The sequence below is a fragment of the Brachycentrus maculatus genome, unplaced genomic scaffold (assembly GCF_059751285.1).
Source record: "Brachycentrus maculatus isolate JH-2025_06_01 unplaced genomic scaffold, ASM5975128v1 h1tg000241l, whole genome shotgun sequence".
Classification (NCBI taxonomy): Eukaryota; Metazoa; Arthropoda; class Insecta; order Trichoptera; family Brachycentridae; genus Brachycentrus; species Brachycentrus maculatus.
In genome coordinates, this window is record NW_028280992.1 from 838,700 (window position 1) to 854,895 (window position 16,196).

The following is a 16,196-nucleotide window of genomic DNA, read 5'->3' on the forward strand; positions in this document are numbered from 1 at the left end:
ATATATATATATATATATATAGGCATATACACCAGGCAATTGCCATGGATCTTCCACAAAAGGCATCTAGAGGAAGACCAAAGAATTCATGGATGCTGCAGGAAGATAACATGATTCCAAGGCATGACTTAGGATACGTTGTTGATGATATAATGACCAAAAACCTATGTATATATACATGAATAATTACAAAACATATTAATTTAAATAAATTCTTTAAAAAATATATATTTATTTCCTTTGGGGTATTCAAAAACGTTTAATTAAAAAAAAAAAAAAAATATTCATATGTATATTATATTCATATATTAAATATGATTACACTGACTTCTTTGTGACAGCTGTTTCGCCTTATGATGACATTGTCAAACATAACAAATAACAGATATTTTAGTTATGTTTATCTACCGATTGGTCAAATGAATAAGACATTTTATTTAATTTTCCCTGATAAAGCAATTGGATGTTGTATGAATACAGGGAAAAAGAAAAATCGCCCATTATTTTTTATCGTCAGAAAGTATGTATGTCAATAACCGAATAATCGATTACAGGCATATTAGACTCAGCGAATATTAAAATAGATGCGACGTTAAATCACGCGATATTACGCAAAAGTGCCTAATAACATAAATATCTTTTATTGTCATCCTTCAAGTCGAACGGGATAAAATCAAGATCGGAAAGGAATGCTCGCATTATTATTCGGGAATATTCACAAACCCTGTCATCTTTCTCCATTCTCACAATTGCGGTATTATTCTGACAGCAATAACTCTAAAATTAATTCTGCTGGTCGAGTTTTAGTCAACAAAGGGCTTGGACCAAGATTTGCATTAATAGACTAACCGACCATTACGAGAATATACAAAAAATCGATACATTAACAGTTTTGAGATTTTTTTGGCGTTATTTTTGCTCGTTATACCCGAGAGGTAGCTCGTTATAACCGTGAGTATGGAGAAAATCAAAAACCAAAATGTCAAGGAATGTTTCCTCGTTATATCCGAGATCTCGCTTTATCCCTGCTGGTAATAACCGAATTCGACTGTATACTATAGTATGTTTTGTCTTGTGTTTGATTTTTTTTACGTTTTCTTATTTTTTGTATGCTTTATTTAAAGCTCTCGGTTATTTTTTAAATATATATAAATATATATATATATATATATATATATATATATATATATATATATATATATATATATATATATATATATATATATATATATATATATATATATATATATATATATATATATATGAATGATTACAGCATTTTGAGTGCGTCTAAATACTTATATTCTGACAGCAACAACCCTTGAATTAATTCTGCTGGTTGAGTTTTAGTCAACAAAGAGCTTGGACTAAGATTTGCATTAATAGACTAACCGACCGTTACGAGAATATACAAAAAATCGAAACATAACAGTTTTAAGATTTTTTTTGGCGATATTTTTGCTCGTTATACCTGAGAAGAAGCTCGTTGTAACCGTGAATATGTATAACCGTGAGTATGGATAAAATCAAAAACCAAATGTAAAGAATGTTTCCTCGTTATATCCGAGATCTCGCTATATCCGTGCTCGTAATAACCGAGTTTGAATGTATAATATAATATGTTTTGTCTTGTGATTTAATTTTTTTTTCATTTTGTTCATGTTTTGTATGCTTTTTTTTAAAGCTTTCGGTTATTTTTTTGCACTTTTTAAAAATGTATATGAAAATTTACAACATGTTGAGTGTATCCAAATACTTGATCACAAATCTGGATTATCTCCAATTAGGAGTTATTTTTTGACATCTTAACATAGATGAAGAAGTCATTTCTTAGTTTAACAGAGCAATACGAGTATTTTGAGTCTTATGTTATGCTTATTAATATTATTTAACTTGTAACGTATGACTTGAAAATAAAAGTAAAATTTGAATGTCTGGCTGAATTTCTGAACGTGTGGTTTACGAAGAAATTTGTAACTTTGTAAAACTGTTATCGTGTAAGTTTTTGCAAGGAGAGTGTCTGTTTGGTATATCTTGGTGTGATAATTTATAAAATAAAGTATGTTTACGTTGTTAGCTTGTAGTATGAAGTTTCCGTATACAAAATGTTGGAATTGGGCAAATGTTTTGGTGTCTTCAGATTTAGCTTCGAAAGAAATTTGTGGTAAAAATACATCATGACTATGAGAAACTTCAAAACGCTTTTACAAAGGTAAGCTATCACTCCTTAATTAAAGGTCGATACCTACAGACAAAATTAATGAGAGTTAGATGCATAATTTGTACTTTGAAAAAAATTTATGTAAATAAAAGTACGAATAATAATTTGTTCCAAGTATTTATGAATATTTGCATGATTTTATGTATCTGCGACTATTTTATTGTTGATGTGACAAAAAAATCTTTAATCGCAATGGCGGCGCTATCTATTAATTATTAATTTATTATTAGATTAAAATCAATATTTTTAGCTTTTCCACTTTTTTTTATTTGACCAGCGACCGGGTTTCGTCGTTACCGACATCATCAGACTGGTGAGAGGCTATACAAATTGTTATGTTATATATAAAAGAAGGCAGGAGTTGATAACCATGCTTTGATATAATTTTATTGAGAAATTAATTTAATTTGAGTGAATTTAAGTATTGTATGATATTAAAAATATTTTTTACAAAGGTTTTTTTGTATTGAAAGCACGATTTTATATAAAGTTATAATAGATTTGCATTTTTTTTTTTGAATTTTTTTTTTTTTGCAACATATATAATATTGAACCAGCGTGCTTTTTGACAGCTGCCAATGTATTATATAGTATAACCGCAAGCATATATTTTCTTTCTTTTTCATTTCACTTGTCTGAGCCACAGCAACGCGTGGCTGGGTACAGCTTTATTTCATTACAGTTTAGGAAATTATGTTATATCATACATAACAGTCGCTGAAAACTGACTGTTATTAATATTTATTAAATTTGGTCTGTCTGGATAATTTACTAATATTTAATTGGTGAACTTCTATGAGCTGTTTTGGTTTTTGAATGCATAACGCCGTCCAGTTATGTATCATAACATATTCCTTATGGTGAAAGTTTTATGGGGCATTCGAGGGCTCGACAAGCGGCGTTAAGGGGTGGTGAGGGGTGAGAAAATATTATTATTGCCATCGGGAGTGCGTTAAATACACAACTTGTGAATATTGCTTATCAAACTCTCAACTTACAATTATTGACAAGGTATTATGTATTGTAATTTGCCAATCGTTGATTTCGACTTCGAGAATAATTTATTAACTGTTTTTCACAGATACTTTGTGGCACATTTTATAAACTTTATAAAATTAAACAAATTCGTTTTAACCACTTTTTAGTTTACTTTAACTCACCGGTTTCGACAAGAACCTTTTTATCACCAGGGTTTATTAAATTCTAAAACATTAAAATACTCATAATTAATTACATTCCCTTATCAAAATACTCTCACACACTCCGTACAAAATCCTAAATCTACATTTTTACGGATTATTTAGGATTTTTTACGGAGTGCGTTGAAGTTTTTTGGTAAGGGAATGTAATAAATTATGAGTATTTTAATGTTTTAGAATTCAATAAACCCTGATGTTGACAAGGTTCTTGTCGAAACCGGTAGGTTAAAGTGTACTTATAATAAAAAAAGTGGTTAAAACAAAGTTGTTTAATTTTATAATGTTTAGAGAATAATGTTTAATTTATATTTAACTTGGCATATACCACTATTTATTAAACGGATTTTAAGAAATAGTAGTATTTACCAAGTAAAATAAACAAAAAAAATTGATTGATATTACCACAATAAATGAAATCAAAGAATAATTATTTATTTTAATACATTACGAGTTTATAAAAAAAACTAACGAAACTAACCATCACGTCGCTTTCCGCAGGGGTAGGCAGAGAAAATAGAACACCACATCAAAGTGTCTTTATAAATAATTTTTGCAAATTCAACATTCATGCATCACCTCATACATACCCGCCGATTAATCCGACTCCTGACCTAACCACGCCAAGTTTTTGAAATACTCGATCATACCAAGTCTTCTTCGGCTTCCGTTACCAACCGCATATGCCTCATAAGTTTATTTTACCATTCTTTCTTCACTCATTCGATTCATATGCTCAAACCATCTCCACACACTTTTCTTAATGTTACCGATAATACTTATTTCAGCCTTGCATTCTATCCTTATAGCACCATTCAAACATCTACAATACATCGTTTTGACGCATATTTCGCTCACTGCTTTCAACAACATCAAAAATTAAATTAAAAGATTTTTCAGAAGATCATTTTTAAAGTTTAAAAATGTAATAAAATGTATTAAAAATAAATATCAAACCACTTTTTAAACTTTTTACTGTGCATACCATCTTTTTAGGCAAAACCTGAATGTTTTTTCTCCATTTGAAAAATATTTAGTATATTTAAAAAAATAATTAAACAATACTTTTTCATGAAAATTAAAAAACAACACTTTCCGCCCTGTAGCGGGTAAATTTTCCCGCTTTTGCTGGGATATGTATTCTGAAAACATGCACAACTAAAAGCTGACGATTTTTGATATATGACGTTGTTGAAAGGAGTGAGCGATTTGTCAGATATTTCGACTGCTTTCAGTCTACTTTTATCATTGTATTGCCAAAATAATAATACATTTTTATTTTTAATACATTTTGTTAATTAATTTTTTTATTAATATTATTATTTATTTTAACTATTTAATTTTGATATAAAAATAAAGAGCTCCTACGCTCTCTTCATCCTTTAACGTCCCAAGGACACATCTCGAATTTTTTTACATAGCTTCACATACGGTGTTTGAAAATAATGCATCGAAACACGTGTCAAATTACATTCTAAGAAATAATGGTATTTACTAAATGAGTTTAAAAATCCATTGATAAATAAATATTCATTCTTGAATAACATGAAATTATAGTAACTTTATAGGCTATAAAACTTATTAAGCTGAAGCCTAATTAGGTTAATGATAAGCGGTGCTGCATAAGCCGTAGCTAGATTTTAGATTCAATTCGACGATTATTAATTCATACAAATAATGATATGTGTCAAAAATACACCGTACTTCTTTATTCAATTAATTTAAATTCGTGGGTAAATTACTCCATATGTTACCTGTTCTAACGATATTCACTCCGGAGGCCACGTGCGAGTGTTTCCTCGCTATTTCGATGATCCAAATCCCGACAGCAGTGTGTAGCCCGTGCGCGAGTATCTGCGCCAAGAGGGCGCACACCAGCACCGCATAACCCCACCCGCCCTCCGGATAGTAGTGCACCTTTATGGTGGTCGAACAATAGCCCGAGTGCGACGAGGCGGCGCGAGATGGGGCCTGTATCGTGTACAACGTCTCTTGTTTAGATTAAATGGTGAAAACGAACAATAATTTTTGAATTTGGAACACAGTTTTCGGAAATTAAAAAAGAATTTATAAAATGTAACAAGATTTATTGCGGTTTTTGAAAATGGAACAAGAATTGTTGCATATAAAACACATTTTTTGTAAATGAAATGATATTTTTTGAATTTAGAATACGGCTTTAAAAAAAGAAACAATAATTATTGAATATAAAACGCGGTTTTTGAAAAAGGAACTAGAGGTATTGAATATAAAACGTGGTTTTTGAAAATAGAACAGGAGTTATTGAATATAAAACAGCGTTTTTTTATATAATTTTAGAAAACGGTTTAATAAATTTAACAATTATTATTGAATATGAAACGCAGTTTTTCAAAACGTTTCGATAATTTTTAATGAAGTATATGGGTTTTAATAAATTAAACTGCGTTTCATGAAGATCGCGATAGAATTTTTAAACAATGAACAAGTATTTCAGAATTTTAAATAAAGTATTTTAATATGGATTATTTAATATGGATTATACATTTTCAGACATTTTTAAAATTATTATTAAAATTTGTGTTTTTGAATCCGGTTTTTCTTTTAAAAAATAACCTAGATCAAATATCATGTTCAATAAAAAATAAGACATTTTAAAAATGGAACAAGGTTTTTTAAGTATTTAGTAAGTGAAAAAAAAATCATAACAATAAAATGAAGACTATTAGAAACATGGGGTGAAAGAAATTTGTTTATATATATATATATATATATATATATATATATATATATATATATATATATATATATATATATATATATATATATATATATATATATATATATATATATATATATATATATATATATATATATATATATATATATATATATATATATATATATATATATATATATATATATATATATATATATATATATATATATATATATATATATATATACATACATATATAGTGTGTGCGTGTGTATGTACTTAGTATTTAAATTGGTAAGATACTCATTAACACATTTTATATATATTACATTATATATTACATTATTATGACATAATATGTGAAAGAAATTTGTTTATATATATATATATATATATATATATATATATATATATATATATATATATATATATATATATATATATATATATATATATATATATATATATATATATATATATATATATATATATATATATATATATATATATATATATATATATATATATATATATATATATATATATATATATATATATATATATATATATACATATATAGTGTGTGCGTGTGTATGTACATAGTATTTAAATTGGTAAGATACTCATTAACACATTTTATATATATATATATATATATATATATATATATATATATATATATATTATATCATTATATATTACATTATTATTACATAATACAGTAGAGCAGATGGAGTCTATGTGCAAAAATAAATTTATAAAATTCGTAAATGTAACTTATATGTCCATTTTAATCATCAATGCATAATACTACTGGCACTTATTCCATACGAAGCGGTTTTTTGCACTTAGTACCTTTCTACTCAACTTTTCCAATTTTTCGTCATAAGTAATGATTGTACGTAGTTAAAAAAAGATTCCTTTGGATTTTTTGACATTTCCGATAAAATACATATTTTTGCTTATATTTAGCCTATAAAATCTGTTACCTGAGAAAACATTTAAAAATACAATCCTCATTTCTAGTTCTTATAAAAAAAGGTATAACCCGAAAAGCCTCTGCTTTTAGAGGCTTGTCTGCAGGTAGGAAAGTAAGGATAGGGAAGGTAAATGTGAAAAATACATCACAAACACCCAGACTTATTGAAGATAAATAATTCTTAAATTTATTTCGCAATTGGCGGGAATCGAACCCGTGACGCCAGCTTCGCAGTCGAGCGTCTACCCAACTACGCCAGGATGCCTGTTTATTTAACGGGTCCTATTTTAGAATAAATATAAGTGATTTGTTCACTGTAATATTTATTCAATATTACCCTGGACTGGTACCTGAAGCGGAGGGCTGATCACCTTTCCTTCGTGTGTAAACGATCAAGATAACACTGTGTTCATATGAAGCAGTGCCCTATGCACCATTGGGGTGCGGATAAGGGTTTTATTATTATTATTTATTTGAGAATATCAATTATTTAAAAAATAAATAAACTCACCCTCTATTGCACAATTTCAGGAACAAATATTCCTCAAGCACTGATTTTTATTTAAATTCATAGAAAACTCCTTAAAACATACGTTTAATAAAAATAATATAAAATTTTAGATTAATCGTATCCCAATTTTTAATATTGTTAATGATGGTACAATCTGTTTTATATAAACAAACGGCTATCCCATTTTTAATATTGCTAATGATGGTGCAATCTGTTTCATATCCCAATTTTTATATGGAGGTAAACGAGATGGGAATATTTGTTTTTCAAATGAAAATATTGTTCCATTATTCGAACTCTTACACAGATAAAGAAAATATTGTGAAATACATATTTTGCAATAAAAAATAGAATTATATTTATATATTTTGTGACAATTATTTAGTTGGTTTTCGGTGCTTGTCGCGAACGCTTATTCAAAAAGGTGTATATCGTTTACATATATTACATGTAATTATGTAATATTACGTACGCATATTAATTATTATTAATATTTCTATTTGCGCGTTTAAAAATAATTGTATTTTGATCAAAATCGTATGAAAATCGGTGGTTTTGTGCATTTAAAATGGCCTATTTAGTGAATATTTAAAAAAATATTAGTTGCCTTGTACAAGGATTTATGGTATACACATATTCCGTTTAAACATCTTAAAAATTAAAGTGAAAATATTGTGGATAATATTTTACTTTAAAAGTGAAGTGTATTGGGTCTAGTTTACAAAAGTCGTTGCATACAAAATATAAGCTGATGGAAATTTTTCATAGGGATTACTCAAAGCGAGTGTGGGAACGTATTGTGACAATAATTTACTTAACATTCTGTACTTTGCGCGAACAATTATTTAATAAAAACTATACATGACGTGTTCTTATGCAATATAACGCATTTATCGTAAATTAGTGCTGTGATATATTTTTTATAAAAGTAAAGAAAAATATAATAACATTTACTATATGAGCGTTTAAAATTAAGTGTATTTTGATAAAATTCGTTTAAAAATCGGCAGTTTTGTGAACTTCAAAATGGCTGTTGAGTGAATTTAACTATCTAACTAACTAACCATCACGCCGCTTCCTCAAAGGTGTATGCAGAGAGAATGGAACGCCACACCGCTCTGTCTTTGCAAACATTATTCGCCTCTTCCACATTCATTTCCTCATACATACCCGCCGATTATTTCGACTCCTGACTTTGAGAATTTACTTTTGAGTAATTTGTCATACCTGATCATGTCAAGTTTTTCTCAGTCTTCCTCTGCTCCGTTTTCCAATTGCATTCATCTTATAAAATTGTTTTACCGTTCTTACCCCAGTCATTAGCTCCACATGTTCAAACCATCTCCATACACCTTTCTTAATTTTATTTAAAATGCTTATCTCAGCTTTACATTCTTTCCTTATTTCACCATTCGAACATCTGTTATACATCGTTTTGCCGCACATTCGTCTGAGTGATTACAATTCGACTGCGAGTAAAGTGAATTTATGATGGATAATATACTTTAAAAAGTGAAGTTCAGTGTTGTGGGTCCAGTTTACAGAAGTCGTTGCATACAAAAATCAAGCTGATGGGATATTTTCAGAGGGATGACTTCAAGCGGAGCTGGGGTAAGCTTTCTATTCCTTTTGTTTGTTATATGCTTATAAAAAAATATGCTTCAGAGCGCGTTACAAGTGAATTTTTGCAGTTCGCATTTGTTGACGATTTAATTATTTCAGTATTATAAAATGCTTGTGTGAAATTTTACTGAAGAAAATCTTTCGTAATTTTATGAAATATTCCTTTTATTCCTCGATTTCTATTAATTTATACTCCAATAAAGAAATAATGCGTTTGCGATAGCTAAAGTTTGATACATATAATTTATTTGTAGATTTGGAATTTAATTTGTAGAATTTTATCTCCATTTTAATTTATGTATTGAATGTTTAATCAAACACTGATTTTTTGGGTCTACGCAATTGTATTTTATTGTTTAAAAAAAAAACAAAAAATAATAATTTTGCGACAGTTATTTTGCCTTATGTAGTTAATGATATTCATTTAAAAATGCCATAACAAGGCGATATTTCAGATTATTTTAATGTGTTTTTTAACAGAAAAATACAATTTAGTTGACTCAAAAAATCAGTGATAAAGAAGCGATTAGTTTCGAAACCGGTAGACATTATAATTGAGTTATAATAAAATATTTATAGTGATTTTAAAACAAAGTTACATTTTAATTATAAAATGAAAAATCATTAAGTAAGTGCTTCAAATAAAAAAAATATTTTGTTTCAATTAATCTCTTCGATACTGTATTTTTTTCGAAGAAAAACTTATTTTTTCAATACAGAAACGGTGATTGAAGAAAAAAATCAACTTCGCTAAAATTTGACCAGGGTTTAGAGAAAATTAAGTTCACATTATTTTTTAACATCTCATCAAAGATGAAGAAGAATACGGACGTCTGGGCATTTACGGGGCTGACGACCGTCATAGGCTGGTTTGAGTGATCACTTTACACACGTGTAACATTCACCAATTCTACCCATTATTGACAATCACGCTACTCAAATTCTTGGAAGTTCTATATATATGAACCAATTTAGAAACCTTGTTCTTGAATCACCAGAACTTCACTAGAGACAACTATTGGTGAGATGTAAAGAAGCTTTTTACTAAGCAGAAACTCTTATATTAGTATGTGAGGTCCGAATCCTGGATTATAATCACACACATGAGAAACGCCAGAAAATACCATTTTAATTTTTATTTTTAAGCTTATAATTTGATCAGATAATTTATTTACAACGTTTTGAGTGTGTCCAAATACTTGTTCACAAAATCCGGATTATATCTAACTAACTAACTAACCATCACGCCGCTTCCCCGCAGGGGTAGGCAGAGAGAATCGAACGCCAAACCACTCGGTCTTTGCAAACATTCTTTGCCTCTTCTACATTCATGCATCTCCTCATACATACCCGACGATTATTACGACTCCTGACCCGGCCGCTTTCAAGTATTTGACATACCTGATTGTGCCAAGTTTTCCTCGGTCGTCCTCTGCTTCTTTTTCCAACTACATTCGCCTCATAAATTTGTTTAACCGTTCTTTCTTCACTCATACGCTCCACATGTCCAAACCATCTCAACACACCTTTCTTAATTTTATCGATAATGCTTATCTCAGCCTTACATTCTTTCCTTATTTCATCATTCGAACATCTATCAAACATCGTTTTGCCACACATTCGTCTGAGCGATCGCATTTCGACTGCATTCAGTCTGCTTTCATCCTTCTTTTGCCAACTCCATGCTTCGCTTCCATACATAAGGGTTGGAACCAGAACTCCATTGTGTACTGCCAGTTTAGCTTCCGCTGATAGATTTGTGGATTTGCAAAAAGCGGATTATATCCAATTACAAAATACAATTAATTGATTATTATTAAATTATTAAATAATTATATTTTGTCTGCCTCCGTAGTGTAATGGTCAGCACTCTCGGCTACCGTTCTGGAGGTCCCGGGTTCGATTCCCAGGGGGGGGGTCAAATAAATATAAGTGATTTTTTCACTGTAATATTTATTCAATATTACCCTGGACTGGTACCTGAAGCGGAGGGCTGATCACCTTTCCTTCATGTGTAAACGATCAAGATAATACTGCGTTTATATGAAGCAGTGCCCTATGCACCATTGGGGTGCGGATAAGGGTTCTATTATTATATTTTGTGAACAAGTATTTGGACACACTCAAAATGTTGAAAATTAAGTTGCTGTTAAACGTATGCTGGGCCTTGATGAATAAAGTAATCAGTTGAGTCATCTGATGATGAGTCTACAAGAAAGATGACGTCATTTGATTGAAAAGTAGATAAGAAATACTAATTAAAATACCTGTTGATGGTTGGACGCTTACTTTGTTTGTTATTTAAATACTCTTATTTAAATATATGTAATATTATCACGCATCCATCAACACACAGCGGTAACTGAACCTATTATCGTGTTTATTTTATTATTTACTAGAGTTCTTTACTAGTCTATGCTAGTGATTTAGATATTGATATTTTTAAAATATGTTTTTAAAGTATGTTCGGGTTTGAATGAGGAGATAGATGCGTGAACGTGGAAGAGGCGAAGAATGTTTGCAAAGACAGAGTGGTGTAGCGTTCTATTCTCTCTGCCTACCCCTGCGGTGAAGCGGCGTGATAAGTAGTTATTATTTTTTTTAATATTTTTTTTTATTGAATTATTTATGAAATCTGGTGGTGTCAAAAGTCTATGTAATCGGAGGGCATGTATGAATAGATGTATGGATGTGAAGGAAGCTAGGAGTGTATGTGTGGCGTTCCGTCCTCTCTGCCTACTCCTGCAGTGAAATAGCGTGATGGCAGTAGTAGTAGAATATTTGATATTTTTTATAATTTTTTATCCATTTTTTTTAAAGAACTAAAAAAATTGAGGTGTGCTTTATTTTAATTATTCAAAAATATTTTTAAACTTCAAAATGAAATTGGCAAAAAGGATGAGAGTAGACTGAATGTTGTTAAAATGCAATCGCTCAACGAATGTGCGGCAAAACGATGTATGATAGATAAAATGCAGTTCCACCAAGAAATGTCAGTACAAAACGTAATCCCAATTATGCAAAAAAGTTTTTTCATTAAATTCTATTAAATTATCAGTACACAATGACATAGTATTAGAAACCAGAATGTATTGTAATATTTTTAGGTACGGAGTAGGCGACTAGACCCATGTATGGGTATATTATTTCATACAAAATAGAAGACGTTTAGTTGAAGATTAGAGACACCCTTCCATGAATCGTTCGAGTGCATGTCGACATTTTTATAAGTGACGTAATATTTTGTCATCGCAATATAGATAAAGTTCCAAGAATTTGAGTAGTGTGGTTGTCAATCATGGGTAGAATTGGTGAATGTTACACGTGTGTTAAGTGATCATGACGCCTATGATGGTCGTCAGCCCCGTAAATGCCTAGACTTCCATATTCTTCTTCATCTACGTTGAGGTCTCAAAAAAATAATTAAAAATAACTCCCAATTGGAGATAAATCAGATTTGTGAACAAGTATTTGGACACACTCAAAATGTTGATTTGAGTAAGGTTTATTTAGCAGAGACCCTTTGAAATGTATGTAAAAATAATATCACACGTGTATAAAGTAATCCTTTGAACCAGCCTTCAACAGGTCGTAAGCCCTGTAAATATCCAGACATTCATATCATTCTTTATTTATTTTGAAATGTTACTTAGAATTATTATTATATAATAGTTAGTAAGTTGTGGAATGCGGGAAAATGCCCATAAATGGCCACGTTGAGGTTCGCCACCCAGCTGGCCGCTTTTCCCGTGGAGGCGCAAAGAAGAGGATAGGGCATGAATGCAGGATTGCGACGTGGAATGTAAGAGGACGTATGGATGAAAAAATGAATGAACTGTGTGATGTAATGGAAAGTAAGTGTTTGGATTTGTTATGTGTGACTGAAAGCTGGAAAAAAGGTAGTGGATCGATGGAACGTGACGGCACTTTAATTCTCTGGTCTGGACTCCCGGAGTCAGATAGAGCTTGTCGGGGCGTCGCCGCGTTTCTATCACCCAGGATGGTAGAATGTATGAAAGAGTATGTGTTCGTCAACGCAAGACTCATGTTTGTCAGATTCAAAGTCGGGTTAACAAAGCTACTTGTTTTAATAGGATATGCCCCCGTCAACTCCGACAGCGAGTCTGAGAAGGATGAGTTTTGGTTGAATGTAATGAGTGTGATGAATGGAAAAATGAATAATGAAAAGGTAATTCTGGCCGGTGATTTGAATGGCTGGGTTGGTACAAGGAGAGACGGTTTTGAATCAGCGCTCGGTTTGTATGGAGATGCGAGAGTGAACGATAATGGGAAGAGATTGCTAGAGGTATGTCTGGAATGGAATCTCTTTGTGTCAAATACTTTTTTTGCACACAAGGGAATCCATCAATATACTTGGGAGAGATGTGATGAAAGGTCTATTATCGATTATGTCGTCATTGACTCTAGATTGAGATCCGCCACAGTAGACACAAGAGTGTTCAGGGGGGCCGAAATGGAAACAGATCACTTTTTGGTAGTTTCAAGAGTGATTCTGTTCCAAGGGTGGAGGGCCAAAACGAACAAGGTGGCGGCTCCTTCTAGAGTCAAAGTAGAAAAGCTACAGAATGATGACATAAGAGTTAAGTTTGAAACAGACGTATGCAACAGGTTGATTGCGGAAGATGTAAATGAACTTAGTATAAATGAAATGTGGGAACATCTGAAAGGTAGTGTGTGTGAATCCGCAAAGGTAGTGTGTGGTACAGCGGTACAAGGAAGGAAAAAAGGCGATGCGTGGTGGGATGATGATGTTAAGGATTTAGTGAAAGAGAAGAAGAATGCGTGGTTAAAGTGTTTGGCAGTGAGGAATAAAAGCTCCGCTGAGTATGAATCGGTTAAAAAAGTATACAAGGATTGTAAAATGAAAGTTAAGCAAGGGGTGAGTGAACGAAAACGTTTGTTGAGGAAGGATGAAGGAGTAAAAATGACAAAAAATTTCCAAGAAAATATAAAAATTTTCTGGAAAGAAGTCAAAAACTCCCGAAGTCTAAGCGTGAATGTATGTACGAAATCGATTGCAGCGAAAGACGGAAAAATGGTGACGAATGAAAAAGATATAAAAGAGAGATGGAAAGAGTATTTCGAGGAGGTGTATGAAACACATACGATTAATAACGTTAGTGACGTAAGTACATTTCCCCGAATATGTGTGAATGATGTTTCAAGAGAGATAAGTATGGAAGAAATTAAGAATGCCACTAAGTCTTTGAAAAATGGAAAGGCTCTAGGATTCGACAATTTTGCCGCAGAATACGTCAAGAATGGTGGCGAAATAGTTCTCACATGGTTGCATAGGCTCTTTAACCGTTGTCTGGAGGAGAGTTATACTCCGGTGGATTGGAGAAGGGCAGTTATAATGCCTCTCTACAAGGGTAAAGGTTCTAGGGTGGAATGTGGGAACTATAGAGCAATCAGTCTATTGAGTGCTGTTGGCAAGATGTATGGTCGAATCCTTATTGAAAGAGTGAGAACCATAACAAAGGACAAAGTGTGGGATGTCCAGAGTGGATTTATGAATGGGAGAGGATGTACGGATCAAATTTTTGCCTTGCGCAACATTACTGAAAAGTTTTTGTCCAAAAACCAAAAGCTTTTCTGTGCTTTTGTGGATTTGCAGAAAGCGTATGACCGAGTTGATAGAACGAAGCTATGGAAGGTGTTATCTGAGTATGGGGTAAGCAGTAAACTTATCCAAGGCATAGCATCCTTGTACGAGGATAGCACTGCATGCATAAGGGTAAGTGGTTCATTTTCATCCTGGCTTAGCATCTCTAAAGGTGTTAAGCAGGGATGTGTAATGTCGCCGTGGCTGTTTAACCTATACATGGATAATTGCATGAAAGAACTGAAAGATTTAAATGTTGGAGCCAGAATGAATAATTTGACTGTCTGTTGCCTTTTGTATGCTGACGATGCTGTTCTTCTTGCCGATAGCAGAGAAGACCTGCAGGCGTTGGTGACAAAAGTGTATAATGTGTGCAAGGAAAGTGACTTATTGATGAATGTTAGCAAATCTAAGATTATGGTTTTTGAAAGAGAAGAATGCAGATCTGAATGTGAAATATTGGTAAACGGAGAGATTCTGGAACAGGTAGATGATTTCGTGTATTTGGGTAGTATGTTTTCTAGGGATGGAAAGATTGATAAAGATATAGAAAGGAGAGTGAATGCTGGGAACAAAGTGAACGGTGCACTGAAATCAGTTATAGCAAATAAAAACCTATCAGCGGAAGCTAAACTGGCAGTGCACAACGGAGTCCTGGTTCCAACTCTAATGTATGGAAGTGAAACATGGAGTTGGCAAAAGAAGGATGAAAGTAGACTGAATGCAGTCGAAATGCGATCTCTCAGAAGAATGTGTAACAAAACGATGTATGATAGATGTGCGAATAGTGAAATAAGGAAAGAATGCAAAGCTGAGATAAGCATTATCGATAAAATTAAGAAAGGTGTGTTGAGATGGTTTGGACATGTAGAACGAATGAGTGAGGAAAGAACGGTAAAACAAATTTATGAGGCGAATGTTAGCGGGAAAAGAAGCAGAGGAAGACCGAGAAAAACATGGCACGATCAGGTATGCCAAATACTTGAAAGTGGTCAGGTTAGGAGTCGTAACAATCGGCGGGTATGTATGAGGAGATGCATGAACGTGGAAGAGGCGAAGAATGTTTGCAAGGACAGAGTGGTGTGGCGCTCTATTCTCTCTGCCTACCCCTGCGGGGAAGCGGCGTGATGGTTAGTTAGTTTTTTTACTTAGAATTAATATATTATTAGATTGAAACCAATATTTTTAGCTTTTCCACTTTTTTTATTTGACCAGCGACCGGGTTTCGTCATTACCGACATCAAATCTGGTCAAATAAAAAAAGTGGAAAAGCTAAAAATATTGGTTTTAATCTAATAATATATTAAAAATGCAATTCCATCACGAAGTGTCAGTGGATAAT

General features: G+C 31.8%; 1 protein-coding gene across 1 annotated transcript in view; it reads right to left on the reverse strand.

Annotated features, from left to right (window-relative positions):
* Window positions 1–16,196, reverse strand: part of LOC148306462 (monocarboxylate transporter 12-like) — an 83,781-nt gene that overhangs the window by 54,169 nt on the left and 13,416 nt on the right. The window contains exon 2 of the mRNA XM_088264991.1: window positions 5,172–5,388. Coding sequence (XP_088121117.1) covers window positions 5,172–5,388 — 217 coding nt within the window. The remainder of the gene's footprint in view (window positions 1–5,171; window positions 5,389–16,196) is intronic.